Consider the following 21,926-nt stretch of genomic DNA (forward strand, 5'->3'; position numbering starts at 1 on the left):
GCTGGTTTGCCCTGAAGGGTGTCCTGGATCAGGGTGGGTGTCCCCAGTGGGGTGCCTGGCCAGTCTGGCTAAGGGGCTGAGGGCCATTTTCAGGCTGGCAGGTGACTGGAACCCCCAACTGCTCCTTTTTTCTTTTTTTTTTTTCTATTCTGGGCCAGCTTTAGCTCTGAGGCCTCGCTGCTGAAAGCAGGTTTCTGGCCTTTACCTTCTGTATTTGATACAATGTTGCGGTCCGGCTGGCTGAAGCCCGGCTGACTGAAAGCCGGTTTCTGGGGTTTTGTTTAGCTTCTATATTTGCAACATAGTTGCTTAGAGTTGCAGCTGAGAGGCCGGCAAGTCAGGCGGGGAACGTTGGAGTCCGCAGTCACTGGAGCAAGCAAGCCTCCCTGTTCGCTTCAGTGCATGGCTGCCGGCCGCCATCTTGGCTGGCAGTTAATTTGCATAAGGATATACTGATTAGCCAATGGGAAGGGTAGCAGTCGTACGCTAATTACCATGTTTCTCTTTTATTAGTGTAGATAGATAGATAGATAGATAGATAGATAAATTCAGAGTTTAAGTATTAACTAGTGTATTTATAAAATAAGAATTTTTTCCACCTAAGGGTGAAGCAGTTTTCAAGATGAGCTAAGAGTATCCATGGGCAAACAGTAGTCCCAGGGGACTTAAGTGACCCTGAGCCGCACAGTTATTGGCAGTGTATTTCAGAGGCTCCACATTCTGATTTTATAGCCCTTTACTTTTTTCCACTGTCCTTGCCGTCTTTTTCACAAACACGAGAGAGGTAATGTCGTCGTGCTCCTCTCCCGTTGTCTTGGGAAAGCAGTTTCTGAATGTATGGGGAAGGTAAAAACAAAAAACAATGCTGCTCTACCTAGAGTAGGGCTAACTGATTAAAAGGGCTAATATTTCGGACACGGACGAAGTCCTTTGTCTTATAGAGGATTCAGTCCTTTTTGTTTGTTTACATTATTCTGTGGAATCACTCCTATGACTTCCTAAGGGGGAGTCAATGTAATTTCTTTTTAGTCAAGATAGAACCCATTGATTTAGCATTTCAGAAAGAATCCCATACAATGTGAGTGGCTTTCCCCCTTTATCTGCTTAACAATTTTGCTGCTATCACCACCCCATCTCTACCCACTCTATTGCTAGGTCATTAATTTTCCTGAGAGGCAACACTGCATACGCTCTGATGTGGTTGACTTTGATTGGTCTGTACATATTTTCCACTAGTGTTTTCATTTCATAATGTCCTTCTAAATATAGAAGCAGACAATTTTCCTTCTTCCTAGTTCTATACCCCTTTCTTCCCCCTACCTCTCACTTTATTCAGAGTAGAAAAAGGTGAAGTGACTCTATCCTTTGTAAATAGAATCTCAGTATTACAGAGTTTACCTGTATCAATCGGTCAATTTAATTATTGTACCATTTAAACTTTGTCTACTATATTGGACTATAGAATTCATTAAAGTAAATTTCTTTAATGACTCTAACATATGCTAGTAATGGCAGAATATTGGGTATTATTAAAATAATTTGTTATTTTGGTTACATATTTCAGGTATTTATTATTTTCTAATCCCAAAGAAATTTTTAATAATTTATGCCTGGCCTATGCTGTTTTTTTTTAAAAAAATATATTTTATTGATTTTTTACAGAGAGGAAGGGAGAGGGATAGAGAGTTAGAAACATCAATGAGAGAGAAACATCGATCAGCTGCCTCCTGCACACCCCCTACTGGGATGTGCCCACAACCAAGGTACATGCCCTTGACTAGAATCGAACCTGGGACCCTTCAGTCTGCAGGCCGACGCTCTATCCATTGAGCCAAACTGGTTAGGGCGCCTCTGCTGTTTTTGAGTGTATGAATAATAGGGTACTTAGGACTCCGTAAAAAAAAAAAAGATTTGCCAGTTTTCTTAAACTCTGACCTTTATCAATACCTAAATACCTACTTACCATTTCCAACTTTCTTTCATTTTTTCCTAATAATTGCTAAGTGGTTGATCTAAAGGGCAGCAAAGAAAAAACCCCTGGGTACTAGTTCACCAGCATTATTTTCAGATTTGAGTACTGGTAATATCTCTATTTTCCTTTAAGAAACAGCATTTACTTTTATGTTCAGAGCCTAAATGTGATATGATATCAAGAAAAAACATAACTGGCATGACTTTGGTTAGAAGCCCATTTGTAATATTTTCTGCCAGGTATAAAAGTTTAGATTGTTACGAATTTTTACTTTTGTAGTTAGAGATTTTTGCCCTACAGACTGTTTGAATAATGTGTTTAATATTGTGTAGTGTTTAGAAATAGCCTTTCCATCAACTCTTCACACCACAACAGATCTTTTGTCAGCAAGCCTCAAAATATAAGACAGAAATGGCCAATAGAGTACCATTGTCTTTGCCTCTTAGGTATGTGAAGTATGGCTCAGGCCCAGCTCGGTTCCCACTCCCCGACATGTTGAAATACGTTATTGAATTTGCTAGTACAAAACCTGCCTCAGAAAGCTCTACGTCTCAGAGTGACACAAGCATGACATCACCACTTTCTCCAGTGCATTGCCCGGTGTCTGACCTGACATCCAAGGAAAGGTAATGAAAAAAAGTTTTATTAGTATATGTATATATATTTTTGGTTTATTTGTACTGTGCACCTTCTTTCCATCTGATTAACACTCACCCCATATGAGCTTGAGGTCTTGAACTCTTTGTTTTAAAGGGAAGGATTTTGCCAACTGTCCCTTGAGAGAATGTTCCTAATTCCCACCAGTGCACTCCCCTGCCCATAGGAGGGTTGGGGTTATTTCAGAGTTTCCTGAACTTGTTTTGGGCTAGCTGCCAGCGGTCTTTCTAAGAGGAAACTTCAGCCCTGCTCTTCCAAACATCTTATTCTTGCTGCTGAAAATATGCATGACTAAGTAAACATTAAGGAAAGAGATTTATTCATAAACAGAAAACTAACACATGAAAAGAACTGGCTCGCAGTTGAAGAGCACAGCCTGGAAGGGCTTATCTAGGGAAGGAACGGGGAGATCAACGCTCAGGAGCCCTCTGGCCCAGCCACATGCAACAACCTTTGTAACCTGGAGGAACCATTAGGGTCAGCTCGGATTAAACTTGATGTGTGCCTTAACTAATAAAACAAAACACTAGGACCTGTTTGAAAAGGTTAGATTTTTTTGTTGTTGTTCGTTTGTTTTAAATATTTTTTTATTGATTTCAGAGCAGAAGGGAGATGGAGGGAGAAGAAACATCAATGATGAGAGAGAATCATTGATCGGTTGCCTCCTGCACGCCCCACAATGTGGATGGAGCCCGCAACACGGGCGTGTACCCTGACTGGGAATTGAACCGTGACCTCCTGGTTCATAGGTCAATGTTCATAGGTCACTGAGCCACGCCAGTCGGGCTAGATTTTTTTAAAAGAAAGATCATTCGAACATCACACAGCAGCAGTTCCTTCAGTACATTGCAAAGTACTTCTCAGGGCCAGGGCCCCACACCGTAGTTTATTTCATAAAGTGACATCTTAAAAGTAGTGTGGCCACTGTTGAGGTTCACATCAGCTTTCCATTGGAGGTGAGGGGTAAGTCAGCTCATCTGAAAGCATCAGCACTTTTGGTGATGGGGAGAGGGTCAGCTCTAATGCTGGTATTCTTGGGGGGAGAGGGGGCAAGGATGAGGTGGACTGAAGTGAGTGCCTCCAGGGCCTCACTCCTGCCATCTCCTGGGGCACTTTCTGGAATATAGAATATATTCACAGGGCCGAAGAAACAAGGCCAGGTTCAGGCAGCACTGCCCACCCCAGACCAGGCTCCTGCCCACTCAGGAATCTGCGGCAGTTCAGGCTCTGATCAGGCTGTGTTTGCGGTGGAGCAGTAATGCCACTGTGTGTGTATGTGGCAGGTAGGATGGGGATAAGGAGTTATCTTTGATTTTCTTTCTTTCACACCACACATCGAATCCATTGGCATATCCAGGATCTTTCACTTCTCACCACCTACATCACCTCATGGGTTCAGTCCATCAACATCCATGGTTTGGCTTATGGCAGTGGCCTCCTAATTGGTCTCTCCCACCCTGTAGTCCTTCAGCATGTGAGCCAGGATGACTCCCCCGTTTAAAATAGGTCTGATCATGCCCCTCTGCCTAAAACCTTGGAGGGGCTGCTATCTCCCTCAGCACAAAAGTCGGCGTCCTTTCTGTGGCCCACAGCCCCTCCATCCCTCTGACCTTATTTCTGGCTGCCTCCTCTGGTCTCTGCTATTTCCTGGGTGCGTCAGGGATGTTCCCATGGCAGGGTCTTTGCATTCTGTCTTCCTGCTTGAACCACAGAGCTCGCCTCATGGCTTCCTCTCTCCCTTCCTCACATCAGATGTCACCTGGTTTGTGGGATTCCCTTGGCCATCCTATATGAAGCAGTATACTCCCCAGCGTAGCACTCCCAGATTTATTGTTCTCTGTAGTAGTTAGGATCTTCCCATGCCATATGCTTACTCTTTAATATGTAAGTCCCATGAAGCCAGGGACTCTGCTTTGTTTCCTGCTGTGTCCCTAGCACCTGGCACAGCACAGGTGTTCAACAAATATTTGCTGAATGAGTGGGTGCCCATGTACCACACACTGCGCAATGCTCCCTGCTCCTGGGGGTCTGCCACCAACTAGGAGATCCAAAGGACACACAGTTCTGTCTGCCATCCTGGACCAGCCTTGGGGATTGCAAACCACTGTAGAGGGTCTGCCTCCTCCTCAGGGATCCTGATGACCCCGCCCCGGCACAAAGCACACCTTCCCCAGCATAATTACCACCATCCCATGAGCTGACAGAAACACCTAAAAGGAGCCAGCATGGAGTCCAAGCCTCTGCCCATGCGCCCAGGCCAGAATTCTGGACTGGGTCACTGCAAACAGAAAATGAGAGAAAGAGACTGATTCTGGGGCACACTTTTTTGTTTGAAGAAGCCATTTATGAGGATTACAGACAAATTATATGAGGATTACAGACAAATTAGGTTCTGGTTGTTTAACCTGTTCTGGATTTCCCCAGGTCGGGGATAGGGTGGAGATCAAACTGGCTTCATTGCAAACAGCACACGGTGGACACTAAACAAACAGCTGATGAATACACTATTTGAGCTAGAGGCCTTGGGAAGGAGCACTTGAAACTCCGGGCCTTTAACAGGCAGGGCATGCTCTGGGCCACAGACAGAACCAGGGGTTCTGTATAAAAAGGTTTATGGGGAGGTTTCAGGGGAAGTATTTTCCATTTCAATATATAAAACAGTATTTTTGCACTCTGGGCAGTTTTGGGCATTACTTTATTAAGATTGTGTGAGAGAATATAGAACTTTTCAGCAAGGGTGCTCCTTATTACATTTTGGGATGAGGGTTTCCTTGTGAAAAGACAGCACCCAGTTGGTAATGGAGAAGAGGCCCTCAGAGACGCTGGAACCTTGCAGTCTCCTGCCTGTCACCTGAGGTGCACCCCTGGGGTTCTGATGCTCCCACCCGGCTTTACCTGCGTCCTGGAGAAGGCACACAGCTTTATCTAAGGCCCCCTTGATGGAGCTTCTTCTCGGGCCTTAAGGAAAATGCTTGAGGAGACCAGGCCTGGACTCCCAAGCCCCTCTGGATAAAGCTATGCAGCGATCTGAAGGACCCCTGGAAGAGGCTACGGAGCCATCTGCAGGACTCCCTGGAAGAGGCTATGGAGCGATCTGAAGGACCCCTGGAAGAGGCTATGCAGCGATCTGCAGGACCCCCTGGAAGAGGCTACAAAGCCATCTGAAGGACCCCCTGGAAGAGGCTACAGAGCCATCTGAAGGACCCCCTGGAAGAAGCTACAGAGCGATCTGAAGGACCCCCTGGAAGAGGCTACGGAGCCATCTGAAGGACCCGCTGGAAGAGGCTACGGAGCCATCTGAAGGACCTCCTGGAAGAGGCTACGGAGCCATCTGAAGGACCCCCTGGAAGAGGCTATGGAACCATCTGAAGGACCCCTGGAAGAGGCTATGGAGCGATCTGAAGGACCCCCTGGAATAAGCTACGCAGCAATCTGCAGGACCCCTGGAAGAGGCTATGGAACCATCTGAAGGACCCCCTGGAAGAGGCTACGGAGCCATCTGAAGGACCCCCTGGGGTTGTTCCTGGGGAGGCCTGGAGAGTCATCCTGTGAGATCCAGTTCTTGCTTTCAGGACTGATGAGTGAGGAAGCCCCGAGGCTCAGCCAGCTCTGTCACCTGCTGACTCCTCCCTCGCCACCTGTGCTCACAGGACTAGAGGGTTGGGGTCTGAAGGGCTTCCGAGTGACAGCTTGTGCAGTGCCCAGGTGCTGCAGGCCCAGGATGCCAGGTGCCTGGGAAAGTGGCTCCTGCTTGTGGCCACCGTCTTGAGTTCGAGAGGCTGCGTGGGCAGGGCGGGGCTCCGCAGGCACATCGAAGTGTGCGTGTGTGCTGGTTGGTGTCAGGCAGAGGCGGAGGGTGGGGGAGGCCTGCAGCATGGGAATCTGTCTCTTGGCTCAGTCCGTTAGTTGGCACCGAGTTTACCTGGGCTTTGTTGAACTCCAACAACACCTCCTGCAGAGATGAGTTTGAATCATCAGCATTTACTGTTCCCAGGTCAGAGTCGTAGGACATGGGCTCCTCAGAAGGATCTGGGATCTTGGAGCCATTTTCTTGGGGTAGGCAGCTATCGGAGTCTAGGCTGCAGGACAGTTGGGAGGAACTGGTGTGTCCAGGCTGAGGAAGGAGGCAGTGAGCTGTGTGTTCCATTGGATCTTATGGCCCAAGTGCTGGCCTTCAATGTTCTCTGAGCCTGAGGAAAGGGAAATGGAATCCAGAGACTCCTTCCTCTGTACCAGAGGTGGTGGAAGGGTCGAGCTCCGAGAGTGGGTGAGCGTCCACTCCCTTAAGGTGGTGGGCTTGTAAGGTAAGGGTGTTAGTCCCTGCAGGAAGCTGAGGAACTCGCCCTCCGCGGGGTCTCCAGGCAGGGGGGGGAGCTGGTAGTATTCACACTTGCAGGTAGCACTCCATCAGGCCATTGTTGAGGGCCGGCCGAGCCAGGCCCAGCGGCTGCCCACGTCCCTGCTCCAGTTCCGAGATGCTCTGTCTGTGGGTGGCAGCTTTCAGGAGGGGCCAGAAGACAGGCTGAGGCAGAGGCTTCTGGTGGGCACTCACCCACACACTGGATTCAGCTCAGAAGTGCTTGGTATGCAGGCCGTGGATAATGACGCCTCCAGGGTGCTGGATGTGGTGTTGGCATCTCTTTGCCAGTGAACATGGTGTCCCAGGACACCTACTGCTGCTGCAGTGCCTTCACGGAGCCACTAGCTGCTGCTTGATGACTAGGGCAGCAGCCCAGGGTCCAGTCCATTCTCCACCACAGAGCATTTCCACTCGTGCAGCAGCTCCCAAGGAGAACCTCATGCACCTGCAAGGGGAGCCATGGGGGGTTGGGGGGCTCTTGTCACGGCAGCCAGAAGCTCCCACCCGACCCTGCGGCCTTCTGGTTACTGACTAAAAAAGGTTAAGTTTTTTTATGTTTAAAAAAATCCCACCCATTTCCCCAATTCCCCCCATATTAATAGTTATTCATCCTTGTATGCATAGAAGTGTGTATCCCTCAGGGTGGCACAAGTCAAGAGATGGAGGTGTTTTTTACCTTTTATACTCTACCTGTGTGTTTGGACGTTTTCTAGAATGGTTTCATGTTCTTTATTTAATAATTGTTTTAATTTTTAAAAAGCAGTTGGGCAGTTTGTTTAAACACATACAGTAATACTGCCTACTGTGCGTATTAGATTTTATTTATTTATTTTTAATTTTTTAAGATATATTTTTATTGATTTCAGAGAGGAAGGGAGAGAGAGAGAGAGAAACATCAATGATGAAAGAGAATAACCAATCCACTGCTTCCTGCACGCCCCCCAATGGGGATCGAGCCTGCAACCTGGGCATGTGCCCTTGACCAGAATCGAACCCGGACCCTCCAGTCCACAGGCTGACGCTCCATCCACTGAGCCAAACCAGCTAGGGCTGTGTGTATTAGATTTTAAAGTTATTCTGTGTGTGTGCTCCCTTCTGAAATTGAGATATCTGCTCTCTTGCTTATATTGGAATATTTTTCCATATATATGGGTCCTTGGGGAAGAGGTTTTCTCCATTATTTTGTGTGTGTGAGTGAGAGAGCAGGTGGGAAGAGTAGGGAGTGAGGGTTTCTTTAAGTCAGAGTTACAGTAAGTTTATGTTCTTCAGTTTTGATGTGAAGTAGAAACCTAAGTACAATTTAGAAGTTTAGTTTATTTTTCTGCTGGTTTGTGTGTAGTTTGTTTGACATTAGTTAATTAGTAGATAAATTAACATTTACTTTACATACTTTATTCTCAGCTAGTTCAGGGCAATAGTGTGAAGAAGTTAACATTTACATTGAGAGCTGAGTGTTAGATTGCTTACCTGGGTATTTAAAGAGTGGTAGAGCTGGGATTGTCTGCCTTTGAGTCCAGCCCCCATTCTTCTCCAGGGTGTTACCTAGTTTGTATATCTGTGACTTGGATGTTCAGCTAATATTTCATTTTTCTTGCTCTGTATATTGTGTTCCTGAGCTTGTCTATCCATCCCTCTTTAGTTGGCTTAATCTTGGGAACTCTATAGTTGATTCTTCGATTCTTCCTGACACAGTCTTTCCTTCTCCGTGCTCTCTCTCCTCTCTTCTTCATGAGGATGCAGTATAACAAGAGCTGAGAGAGCATGAGCCATAGACTCAGGCAGGTCTGGGCTTAATACCTCTCCATCGCTTACTAGCTGCGTGAACTTGGGCAAGTTGCTTAATTTCTCCAAACCTTAGGTTTTAATTGCTTAATAGGGATAGTATCTGTATAGTAATAATATCTGTCTCATAAATAAGCTGTGTTAAATGAGACGATTTATGTAAAGGAAAGATTCAGCTCTGCACCTGTGCGGAGTGAATACTCACCAACTTGCAGTGGTACTTTTCCACATAGCAGCTTGCTTTCAAGGCATGTTTTGGAAGTTATCATATGAGCATGATGTGTCTTCTTTCAGCACAAGTAAAGAAAGCTCTTCTCAGGACCTTGAAAGCACCTTTTCTGGAGACTGTCTACACAAGTCTACGACAGTGACTACGCCACTGGCATCTTCCCGGTCTCCTGTGTCAATGCCTGCACACCCGGCTCCCCGAGCAGTCACCGAGGAGGAGATCAACTTCGTTAAGACCTGTCTTCAGAGGTGGAGGAGTGAGATTGAACAGGATATACAAGGTTGGCTATTCTAAATTTGTCAAACAGCTATTCTTTGCCTTCTCTGTTTGTTTGAGTATTTGGAAGTTTGGCACCTTGGGTACACTTGCTGCTATTGCCTTATACAGTGGGGCCTTGATTTACAAGTGTCCCGACTAACGAGTTTTTCGAGATACGAGCTGTCTCTCGGCCGATTTTTTGCTTTGAGTTGCAAGCTAAAATTCGGGTTATGAGCCAGCTTCAGATACCCCACCGCTAGTTGGCACAGCGAACGTCACAGTGAACGCCAGTGATTTGACATACGAGTAATTTGAGTTACGAGCTCCGTCACGGAACTAATTAAACTCGTAAGTCAAGGCCCCACTGTATAATTGAATTTTGCCGTATATGCCGTTAAATTTTGGCATGGGGATTGTGACTTCTTCCTTTAGTTCCCTGTAAGATTGGATCACAGACTTGAATTATATAACTGTGGAAAGACCCCTCCTCAACATTTCTGGGCTTCCTGGGCAGCTCCCTTGCTCATGTCTCCTTTGGTTGGGATTTTTCTATATGGCCTCCTGGTCATGTTGCTCAGACTTTTCTTCCCCTTTCTCCTTTTATCTGGGGAGCAAAAAATAAAAATGAAAATTCAGATTCCTTCCAGGTTCTTATTCACAGAAATTTAGGTCTCTCTTGCTCTGCCACCTTCTTTCAGGTCTTATCTCTAGGACATTTGCACCCAAGTGACCCATTAAAGTCTTTTTCCAAGTAGGCTGTTTCTTCTTTAAGAAATATTGGTGCCAATTATAAGAGATGATTTTTAAAATCTTAATGTAATTATATTAAACTAACAGTCTTCATAACCTGAAGCACTAGCTGCTTTAAGACTGTCTTCCTTCGTGGCTCATCGAGTGGAGTTGAAGTCATCGGGACCCTGGCACAGACAAGCACTGCTCATTGCTTAGTGGAAGCAGCCTCTGTGATGTGGAGTGAAGTCATCTTAACTAAGTCTTCTCTTTTAACAGATTTAAAGAACTGTATTGCAAGCACTACCCAGACTATCGAGCAGATGTACTGTGATCCTCTCCTTCGCCAGGTAGAATGAATTGATGGGAAAGTAGTCTAGCATGTTCTAGTGGTGCTAATGGCAGATACAAAAAGGAAACTGGATGGCTTTCTTTGAAACTCAATGAGAACCTCCTGAGATAGAAGAATACACTTAGGAAAGAAATTGGTAGTGTTCTGTTATTTTTATTTTAGGTAAAGAAAAAAGTCATATATCTTCTGCCACCAGTAGAACGCAAAATATATTTGTTTTGATTCTGCTACATGTTACTTTTTGATATATTAGAAAGGCTTGCTATTAGATATTAATAAAAATTGTCACGCCTGGTAATTTAAGTAGTACAGTGGGGAAACCTGAACTAGGGACCAGTTACTTGTCCTTTTCACAGTACTGTGGTCCTTTGTTTACCTGCATGCTTTCAAGGTTGGTTTCTCCTATGACTCTAAAAGGGAGGTAGGCGGGCAGTTCTCATTGTCCACATAATTTTTTGTTTAGAATGACATTCTGGCATGGAGGGGAGAGAGGTTCCAGTCAGGGGCATGGCCTCTTAGCGGCTTCGGGGTCAGTGGCCGGAGGAGAAGAGCTGTCTCCAGGGTTGCATGGAGGCATGGTTCTGTTGCATGACGGGAATGCATCATGTAAATCTTGGTTTTTCCTCATTTTTTCTTTTGTATTATTTCAAAAATTTCTCCACCAGTAAAAAACGTGTGAAGGTACTGATTAAATGTAAGTTTAACTTGAGTCTATGGCCAACTTTACTTTTTCCCATCAGTAGTTACTTGGCACTTAAGCATTGCTTTATGTTCTGCATATTGTAAAAAGAAATGCTTTTCAGGTGTGGAAACTAACAAGTATGTAGTTAAAAGGGTCTCACCCTAGATAGGTGAACAAGAGGAAATATAGGGACCATATGACTGATTCATAATGAAATATGCTAACTTAAATGTCGGTGCCAACTACAATAGACAGAGAACATGATGGCCGCTAAACTAGCTGTAGGTCCCAAACGTGGTAAGCATTTTCTCAGCATATCGGTCAGGGTGATTCTATTTTTAGATAAACTGTGTTTGGAATTGGGGAATAAATAGGTCTGGGTTATCTTTGGTTTTAGATCTATAATCGTAAGAGTTTAGAGTTGAACGAGGTCTCAGAGGAGGTTATCTAGTTCAATTGTCTGGTTTTAAAGATTTGGGAACTGCAGCATAATTGGTAGATTCCAAGGCTGTGTTTTGTTAGTTCATCTTGAATCACCAAGATGTCTCAATGTGAACAAATATATATATATACCTTTCTTACGTCTGGTAGTTGGGAATAATCTTGGATTTTAGTAACCTAAGCTTTGTCAGATTACTGTACTGAATCTCACTCAGAAATGTGCTTTCTGGTTTGTAGGTGCCTTATCGCTTGCATGCGGTGCTTGTTCATGAAGGACAAGCAAACGCTGGACACTACTGGGCCTATATCTACAATCAGCCCCGGCAGGTCTGGCTCAAGTACAATGACATCTCTGTGACCGAATCTTCCTGGGAAGAACTTGAAAGAGATTCCTACGGAGGCCTGAGAAATGTCAGTGCTTACTGTCTGATGTACATTAACGATAAGCTACCCCACTTCAATGCAGGTAAAAATATCTTCACAGGAGCCAGAAATGGGGGAAATCTGTACTGCTCAGGGAAGAGGGAACATTCTTTATAGTTTAAAATAATTTTAACCTAGAATTTATCATGAAGTAATAATGCATTTTTAAAAATACAAACAGTACAAAAGAGAATAAAGAGGAAAAATAAGTTTGCTCTCCGGCTTCTATCCTTGAGCCCAACAAGTATCCATTGTCAGGTTTCTTATGCTGTGTTCAGAAACTGCTCTGTGCAGCGACTACATTTACTTATTGACATCTCTCCATCCCATTTCCCCCCAAATGGGATATTCTCCATTCTGTTTTGCTTCCTTTTTATTAATTGTGTATCTTAGTGACCTCTATATTTTCATAAATAAAATGGACTCATTATTTTAATTAATCCTCACCTGAGAATATGTTTTATTGATTTTTTTTTTTTTTTAGAGAGAGAGAGAGAAACATAAATTGATTACCTCCTGTTACGTGCCCACAACCTGGATATGTGCCCTCACCGGGACTCAAACCTGCAACCTTTTTTGGTGTACAGGACATTCCAACCGAGTCACCCGACCAGGGCTCTTTCTTTTTAACCCCATAATCATTCCATTGCATGGAATATATGTATATTATGTATGTATATAATTTATTAAACCAACCTCCCATTGATAGACTTTTAAGTTTTCTCTAGTTTTTTCCTTTTTTAGTAACATTTTGTATACATTTTTTAAATGTTTTTATTGATTTTAGAGAGAGAGGAAGAGAGAGGGGGAGAGAGATAGAAACATCGATGCATCAACATTGATGCTAAGAGCAGTTATGCTTATAATATATATTGGTGCTTTATTCCTTACTGCATGCTTTCAATTTTTATTTCTCTAATAATTTATAACTCTAAAAACTGTGACCCTTCAGTTTGTGGGCTGGCGCTCTAACCACTGAGAAACCAGCTAGGGCTATCCTGCCATTTTTCTTTTTCTTTTTTAAAAAAAATATATTTTATTGATTTTTTACAGAGAGGAAGAGAGAGGGATAGAGAGTTAGAAACATCGATCAGCTGCCTCTTGCACACCTCCTGCTGGGGATGTGCCTGCAACTAAGGTACATGCCCTTGGCCAGAATCGAACCTGGGACCTTTCAGTCCGCAGGCTGACGCTCTATCCATTGAGCCAAACCGGTTAGGGCGCCATTTTTCATTATAGCTTTTAATGACCCAGGTATTATTGACCATCTGACTATTGTATCAAATTGCTTTCTGATAGCACTTAATTGCGTGAAACTTGAGACAGCACAAATGTATTGGAATTCATCTCTAACCATCTTTAGATAGATATTCTTATCAATAATAGATGCAGTGGTTATGTTGAAATTTCCAGTGGACCTAATGATTTTTCTGAATTTCCAGGAAATATTTGGTCCATTCTTACTATTTTACCAGTGATTGGCCTCTATTCCAAATCCTTACATTCATTCATTCCTTCATTTAACAGATAATTCAATATGTGCCTACCTACTAATATGGCAGACTGTTATTGATGTGCTCTGACTGTTGGCCTTATATTGTCAATACTTCTGATGGATTATGTGTATATGTATTTTTCATTAGGAAAGACCTTTTGATTTCTCCATCTTTGTTCTTTCTCAGAGGCAGTCCCAAATGAATCAGATCAGATGTTAGGAGAATTGGAAGCCTTATCTGTTGAACTTAAGCATTACGTTCAGGAAGATAACTGGAGATTTGAACAGGAAGTAGAGGAATGGGAAGAAGAGCAGTCTTGCAAAATTCCTCAAATGGAATCTACCAACTCAACATCACAGGATTTCTCTACACCACCAGGTATTCGAGAAGGGCAGTGTGCCAGCGATAGTATTCACACTGCACTCCTTCAGCCAGCCCTGTGCTGATGGAGCGGTGCACAATACATTTCAAATAGAGTTGGTATTGCACAACCTGATGGGATAACTTGTGGTTCAGAATGTGATTTCTGATGAGTAGGAGTAATAGCAGAGAGACTAGCTCCTGTACTATTACTCTGTTTAGTTTTGCTTATTTCCCAGGTTGTAAGAGGAATTATGGTAGGATTAATAGGTGGATTTTATGAAAACAATTATCCAAAGGTGACCTTCCACCAGGTCAAATACATGGTAATGGAAGGAAACTAGATTTTGGGTGGGGAACATGCAATAGATTACACAGATGTTGACTTATAATCTTATACACCTAAAATTTTATAATGTTATTAGCCAATGTTATGCCTATAAATTAAAAAAAATTTATAACAGCATTAATTGTAATGCTGTATGCAAATGTAAATGTGTCAAAGCTCAAGAACTTAATATATATATATATATATATATATTTTAAAGTCCATCTTCCTAACAGATGTTGTTTGTAGGAAACCTTGGCATAAAGGAATCTGACCCAGTCAGGAGGAGCACATTAAATTTTACAGGATCATCAGTGTGGTTTTGCTGAAGGAGCCATTCCTTGTAGTCACAGTTTCTAGGGGAAACTTGCATAGATTTTTTTAAAGGTTTGTTAGAAAGGTTGTACATTCAACTTTGTGTCCATCCTGCTTGCCTTTACAGAGCGTTCTAGACTTTACGTATCATCAGACGCTAATTTCTGTGTCCAACTCTTTATCAGAGCCTTCAGGAGCCCCTGCCCACGGGGTTCGCTGCTTGTCGTCTGAGCATGCTGTGATTGTCAAGGAGCAGACCGCCCAGGCCATTGCCAACACCGCGCATGCCTATGAGAAGAGTGGCGTCGAAGCAGCCTTGAGTGAGGTGAGAATGACTGAGGGAGCCCCGATTCAAGAGGGGCGGGCTTTCAGCAGTAATTTCCACAGTTCTCTCACATTCTGTGATTCTGTTTCTGCTGCATTTAACCAGTCCCTCTTTATTTCTCCATTTTTTTCTACTCATTCTCTCCATTCTGCTGCTGCAGCTTAAGGAAGCTGAACCCAAGAATCCCCTGCCCCCGGAAACAGACTTTGCAGAGCAGTCAGAGCAGCCCCCAGAGGCTCACGATGCAGACTCTGCTGCCCCGCCTCATTCTGAGGTGTCTGAAGTCGAGATTCCCAGTGTGGGGAGGATTCTGGTTAGAGCTGATGCAGACGGATATGATGAGGAGGTACAGAGCCCAGGGCAGGGTTGAGCTGCTTGTTGTCAGTCTTACCCCCTCTCATGTCACTGCATGTGCTTGAAGGTGTTCGGCGATGAGTAACATTTTCTTATTGAAACAAATGACACGAGGCCTATCTTAGTTACTGTTTTTACAAAGATAGCCTTGTTCCCACTGTGCACTGCTCCCAGTATATGTCTACCCAGGTGTATATTTATGGGGCCACTGCAGAGTTTAGAAGGCTCAGAAAGATGGAATTTAGTCCCTTGTTTGGTATTAGGACAAAAACTGCTTTTTAAGTGTTTGTCTTTGGTAGTATTAGTTAATTGTTTTTCCTCCACATGTAAAATTTCCAGAGGTATAGTGAGCCAAACAAAGGCACATTGGAGTTGTTTTAAATTCTGAAGCTTTAGGAAGAAACTGTAGAATCCCACGTGGTTGAGGTACTCCTTACAGTTGTCACTACACATAAACTATCATGAATCCTGCCCCTTAGATTTGTTTTTTTTCCTGTGAGATATAGTTTTAAATTATTCAAAGGTTTTCATTTTATAAAGACACATTTGTGTATCTCCTAGTTTCCAGACTATTTTAAATGCCCTGTTCATCCTAGTAAAAGTCTAACATATTTGTGTGTTTAGGACATACACCCAAACTACAGAACTAAATTGAATTCTCACCTCAGACACTTCCTCGCCGAGAGTTCTAACTCAGCTGATCCTTGAGCAGTGCCGTAACAGATACTTGTAGACATGCATGTGTAGTCATCTGTGCATTGCAGAGGGTGCACAGGAATAGCTTGTCTTGGGCTGTACGTGTGCATAGGAGTAAGTGTGTGGACCGTGACATTGTGTAGAGGGCAGTGCTGTCCGTGTGCACAGGAATGGGTGTAGAACCTGACCGGCAGTAGATGCTGACCAAGGAGCACACGGCCATGCTTTCTTAGCAGGCTGCTCCCCTGTCTTTTCATGCTCTTCTTTTGAACCTTTCCTCTCTCCTTTTTGTCTGTTTTGTGCCCTCTTGTGGTAGGTGATGCTGAGCCCTGCCATGCAAGGGGTCATCCTGGCCATAGCTAAAGCCCGTCAGACCTTTGACCGAGATGGGTCTGAAGCAGGGCTTATTAAGGTATCTCCGTTTTTTAATTTCTCCTCCTTATACCACAGGTATCATAATAATGGGGCAGTAATTCTATTAGTTGGTAAACAATAGGATTAAAGATGTCTTTTATTGAAGTAAAGCATAAAACTCTCTTTCCTGCCTAACTAATGAATAAGCTGCCCACCAGACCGATCGCTCCTCCTCTCCTGGCACTGACGCAGCCGTGGTGAGCAGTGCCATCTGTCACGCAGCCGGGAGGGCTTGCTGTTGTTCCTAGGGAATGTCTAGCAGTAAAGCTAATGAGACATTGCCTTTGTACTTAGGGGCTGTAATATGAGAAAGTGGGCCATGCTTTTTAAGGTACTTGAATAAAATTTAAGGTACGTGAATAAATTGCATTTATGTGGATTTTTAAGATTTGGGTCCCTGGGACTCAAGGATATGCCTGAAATAATTAAAACTAAATATTTTTTTCTAAGAACTTTATGAAAAACTGTCTCTTATGAATATGGTATGTCTTTGATGCCAGGACGCTAGAAGAGTTTCATCCCTTATGAAATGCAAATGCCTTACAGACTCCATAGTTGCCTCTGTAATTCCTCAGTGAGGGTTTCTTAGGCGTCTTCTCAGAGTTAGGGAACCTCTGTCACCTTAGGCATCAATGTCTGTGCAGGAGCCCATGGTGCGCCCTTTCTGACTCCCAGCTGTCTTCCTAGGCATTCCACGAAGAGTACTCCAGGCTCTACCAGCTGGCCAAGGAGGCGCCCTCCTCTCACAGCGACCCTCGGCTGCAGCACGTGCTCGTCTACTTCTTCCAGAATGAAGCACCCAAAAGGGTGGTGGAGCGGACCCTTCTGGAACAGTTTGCAGATAAAAATCTGAGCTATGATGAAAGGTGAGAAGGGGCTACTCAGGTGAACCCCCTCCTTCTGGGTCTGGCGTGGCTGCCTTCCCTGATGGGAAGCTGTGCCCTGGCTGCTGTCACTGCTTCCTGAACCTTGTCGCACACAGGTCCATCAGCATCATGAAGGTGGCGCAAGCTAAGCTGAAGGAGATCGGTCCAGACGACATGAATATGGAGGAGTACAAGGTCAGGTCTTTTCTTCAAATCTGCAAAGCCTCCAACATTCATTCCTGAGGCAAACCTTACAATTCTGTGACTTGTCCTCCCCCCTGAAAAAAACCACCTGAGTAAGAATGGATGAAGGATCTTTTCTTACCCTCAGCAGAGCAGGCTTCTTTATTCCATCTTCATCAGATGAGTCAGCACTTCCTTTTCCTAAATACGTGCTTTAGCCCTGTTCTAGGCATATAATTCTTGAACTCACAGTTTGGGTTTGTTTTAAATAATACAGTTTCCTATATTGGAAATAATATTTTTCTATTGGATATTCCATTTCTGTGCATTAAAGTGCATATATAACTACAAGTTTTTTTTTAAAAGCTTTGTATTGTACGTAAAACAGTGTTATGTCCCAGCTAAGGTGTGCCCACCACACTCCCTGAGCTTGAGTGCTGTCCTGTGACGGGGCGGCCTGTCCTTTCATCTTCCTCACATCTGGATGGTTTCCTCAGAACTAGAGAGGTCATCCATTTAAACCAGAGCGGAGTGACCCTGACATGGGTGCTGCAAATTAAGATGGTAAATTCTAAAGCTCATATGAAATACCGTGGAAGGAAAAGGGCATAAAAATTAAGGTCAAAGTGGACTTGTTCTAAATGTTGAGTATGTTTCTACGTGAAAATCTTTGTGTTTGTTGCTTTTGTGCCTGGCCACATGTGCACAGAGTGTAAAACTTACGTGGTGGGCCGTGTGGCAGTAGTTTGTGGTCGTAATCATTAACACGAGTCATCCCTTTACAGAGGTGGCATGAAGATTACAGTTTGTTTCGAAAGGTGTCTGTGTATCTCCTGACAGGCCTGGAACTCTATCAAAAAGAAAAGTAAGTTGGCCTTTCATGTTGCTAAGACTGTTGGTCGGGACTCTGTGATTAATTGATCCCCACCCAGGAATGCTGAGAGTCACGGGCATACACCACCCTGTCACGTGCGCAGCGTGCCTCTGTTGTCCCAGTACTGCCCTTAGTGTTGCTCTGAATGTCACACTGTGCTCACCCTTCACGTAGTGATAGATTTATTAGTAAAGAGATGTAGTGGCCAGATTTCCTCTGTGATAAATGAAGATGAACTCAGTGGACCTGCGAGCTGGTGCAGTCCTCAGTGAGCATCTAGTCCCCGTCTTTGTCAGGAAGCCCAAGCCCAGGGAGCTTTCAGGATTGGTCTTGGGTTTTGGGCCAGTTTGTGGAGGAGCTGAGACTGGCTGCCGTCTTTGGCCCTCAGGCTTTTCCCAGTCCTCGGTGCCGCCCCTCCTTTCAGACTTCCATAATGCAGCCACGGAAGTCCTTGTCTGAGGGGGCAGGGAGGTGTAAGCCCTGGGTTTTGGAGGACACTCAGCTGTTGTTATCTGCCATTTCCTAAGGTACCAAGAAGCCCTCTCCTACCTGGTGTATGCCTACCAGAGCAACGCCACTCTGCTGACCAAGGGGCCCCGCCGCGGCGTGAAGGAGTCGGTGATCGCTTTATACCGAAGGAAATGCCTTCTGGTGTGTTTGTCTGTAACGCCTCAGATCTCTGTTGCTCGTTGTCTTTACCGCTGTCCTGCAAGCCATGGGGAAGTTAGTCTCCAACAGGTTTCACGTTTTCCCAAACTCTCAAGAGGAGCTTAACATTGGAACAGATTATTTAAAATTGCTTAGTGGATATCATTCTTCTTCAGTCCCTGGTAGACGAGGGATGCGAATGGATTACCCCTTTCTCCGTGCTCTTCCCGTGTACCTGCATTTCATCGCATTGCTTTCCTACCAGCCTATGAGGCCTTGGGCACAGATTTTTCTCTTAGCTATGTTCTCTGTGTCTGGAACATAGTAAACATGTAATACATGTGTGTTGAAGGAATGCAGTGTTTCTTCTGTGTTCCTTGCTGGTAGATAAGAGTTCTAGTGACTTCTAAAGAGACTCCAGGTTTTTAAGTTAGGAGCCATAAGAGTTGGCCTGCCCTCCCGGTGTTGTCGCTGTCACACTCCAGGGAAGGCCTCCTGGCCTGTTCACAGTTGGCAGTCACGAGGAAAGGCAGACCGACACCCCTCTGTCTACCCCAGGTTTAAAGCGGTGCTCACCCTTCAGAAAACTACACAGGGAGGCTTGCCCGCAGGCTGTGTGCTGTGTTTATCTTTCCCGAGCCCCGCCCCCTCCCGGGGGTCAGGCCCCCTCCTGGGGGTCAGGCAGCCTTTCCACCACTGCCCTGTTACTACCAAATGGAGGAGGTTAAGTCATGACATACACTGACCTCAAGAGCTTCTTGTTCTGGTTTATATTTGATTTCTGTACTGGTTATAGGTGTGGCAGAGCATTTGGAAGCTGAAGAAAGGCTTGTAAATTGGGTGTAAGTGGGGCCTTGACTTACGAGTTTAATTCGTTCCGTGATGGAGCTCGTAACTCAAATTACTCGTATGTCAAATCAAAAAGTGAATGAGTGAGACACGTGATGCTGGGCTGATGTTGTGGCGTTCACTGTGACGTTCGCTGCGCCAACTAGCAGTGGGGTATCTGAAGCTGGCTCGTAACCCGAATTTTAGCTCGCAACTCAAAGCAAAAAATCTGCCGAGAGACGGCTCGTATCTCGAAAAACTCGTTAGTCAGGACACTCGTAAGTCAAGGCCCCACTGTATCTGAATTTTATTAGAGCTACACTTTTATTTTTTAAGTCACCAAACACAGGTTACATTTGGCCTGTCCTGCTCAGCTGCCACAGGTAGGCAGTAATAGTGAATTGGCTGGTTCCCAGGCTAGCTCTCCACCTTCAGTGTGCGCCACAATCACCCGGGGAACTTTCCCGCGAGGATGACACACAGGCCCCTCCCAGGCAGCCAGACTGGGGCCTGCGCAGCCTCCTGTCTTCTGCAGGTGGTTCTGATGCTCCGTGGAGTTAAAGGGCCATTGAATAGACCAGTGGTTCTCAACCTTGGCTGCACATTAGAATCACCTGGGAATCCTTTTAAAATCCTGATTTCTGGGCCTCATCCTCCAGAAATTCTGTTTCTTTGTTATGAGATGGGGCCACAACATTAGTAACAAAGAAACAGAATTTCTGGAGGATGAGGCCCAGAAATCAGGATTTTAAAAAGATTCCCAGGTGGCCCTGGCCGGTTTGGCGGAGTGGGTAGAGCATCGGCCTGCGGACTGAAGGGTCGTGGGTTCGATTCTGGTCAAGGGCACACACCCGCGTTGCAAGCTTAAAAAAAAGATTCCCAGGTGATTCTAATGTGCAGCCAAGGTTGAGAACCACTTTTAGTGGAAGCATGTGTTAAGCACGATCTTGACTTGGAAGTTTAGGCCATTGGGTCAGAGGCTTAGCTGCCTAAGAATCACCTTGGGAGCTTTTATCAAGTCCCAGTGCCCAGCATACGATGACAGCAGCTAATGGGTGGAGGAGGAGCAACATAGTTTGTAGAGCAGTGGTTCTCAACCTTCTGGCCCTTTAAATACAGTTCCTCATGTTGTGACCCAACCATAAAATTATTTTCGTTGCTACTGTTATGAATCGTAATGTAAATATCTGATATGCAGGATGGTCTTAGGCGACCCCTGTGAAACGGTCGTTCAACCGCCAAAGGGGTCTCGACCCACAGGTTGAGAACCACTGTTGTAGAGATTCCCCCAGCAATTCCAATGGCGGTAAAATTTGGCAGCCACTTGTTAGGATCTTCTAAAGTTCTTATTTATCTTTTCAGACTTTTTTTCATTCTTTTATCTGTAGGAGCTGAATGCCAAAGCGGCTTCTCTCTTTGAAACCAATGATGACCACTCGGTAACAGAGGGCATTAATATGATGAATGAGTTGATCATTCCCTGCATTCACCTCATCATCAATAATGACATCTCCAAGGATGACCTGGATGCCATTGAGGTCATGAGAAAACACTGGTGCTCTTACCTGGGGCAAGATATTGCAGGTGTGTTGCTTTTAGCACTCCCAGTAATCTCTAAGGCTCTAGGGAATTACAGAAATTACAGTGGGCTCACTCTATAGCACATGTTGCCAAACCTCGTCAAAGGATTATGGGAGCCCCTGGGGTTAGGGAGTGAGAAGTGGACCTGCTCTACTGAGGCGGGGAAGCAGGGCCTCTGCTCCTCTAACCTCCCTGCCTCCTCTGCGGTGCTCAGGCATCTCCAGACGACCAGGAAGCCCTGCGTGAAACATCACTGCTCTCCAGGAGTGTCCGACCTCCATGACTTTTCAGTTGCCAAAATCTGGACTCCAATTGCATAGTTTAAAAATCAAAATCCATTCATGCTGCGCCCTGGCCAGTTGCTCAGTGGTTAGAGTGCCAGCCTGTGGACAGAGGGGTTGAGGGTTCAATTCCTGGTAAAGGGCACGTACCTCTGGTGCAGGTTTGATCCCTGGCCCCGGTCCATGCAGGAGGCAACCAGTTGATGTGCTTGTCCAAAGTATTTTAGGGAGTGAGCCTAGTTATTTTTAGGTGAGTTTGATAGACTTAGAAAGTTGGTGTATATTCTAATATGAATCTTCTCTGTTAGTTTCTCACTAATGTAAAGATATTCTATTGACTGCCTTAGCTGGTTTGGCTCAGTGAATAGAGCGTCGACCTGCAGACTGAAGGGTCCCAGGTTCGATTCCATTCAAGGGCTGGATTGCGGGCTTGATCCCCAGTAGGGGGTGTACAGGATTCTCTCTCATCATAGATGTTTCTATCTCTCTCCC

General features: G+C 44.9%; 1 protein-coding gene across 7 annotated transcripts in view; it reads left to right on the forward strand.

The window, feature by feature from the left end:
* USP28 (ubiquitin specific peptidase 28) overlaps positions 1–21,926 on the forward strand; it is a 63,680-nt gene that overhangs the window by 39,626 nt on the left and 2,128 nt on the right. For 3 of the 7 annotated variants that reach the window (XM_014539465.1, XM_005856829.2, XM_005856827.2), the window contains exons 13-25: positions 2,419–2,598; positions 9,066–9,280; positions 10,267–10,337; positions 11,700–11,928; positions 13,568–13,759; positions 14,570–14,709; positions 14,870–15,055; positions 16,076–16,171; positions 16,861–17,039; positions 17,156–17,234; positions 18,008–18,087; positions 18,624–18,747; positions 20,961–21,156. In XM_014539465.1, the coding sequence (XP_014394951.1) occupies positions 2,419–2,598; positions 9,066–9,280; positions 10,267–10,337; positions 11,700–11,928; positions 13,568–13,759; positions 14,570–14,709; positions 14,870–15,055; positions 16,076–16,171; positions 16,861–17,039; positions 17,156–17,234; positions 18,008–18,087; positions 18,624–18,747; positions 20,961–21,156 (1,967 nt within the window). The remainder of the gene's footprint in view (positions 1–2,418; positions 2,599–9,065; positions 9,281–10,266; positions 10,338–11,699; positions 11,929–13,567; positions 13,760–14,569; positions 14,710–14,869; positions 15,056–16,075; positions 16,172–16,860; positions 17,040–17,155; positions 17,235–18,007; positions 18,088–18,623; positions 18,748–20,960; positions 21,157–21,926) is intronic. The other 4 variants (XM_014539470.1, XM_014539481.1, XM_005856828.2 and 1 more) reach the window with 2 other exon arrangements.

The sequence above is a fragment of the Myotis brandtii genome, unplaced genomic scaffold (assembly GCF_000412655.1).
Source record: "Myotis brandtii unplaced genomic scaffold, ASM41265v1 scaffold105, whole genome shotgun sequence".
Taxonomy (NCBI): Eukaryota; Metazoa; Chordata; class Mammalia; order Chiroptera; family Vespertilionidae; genus Myotis; species Myotis brandtii.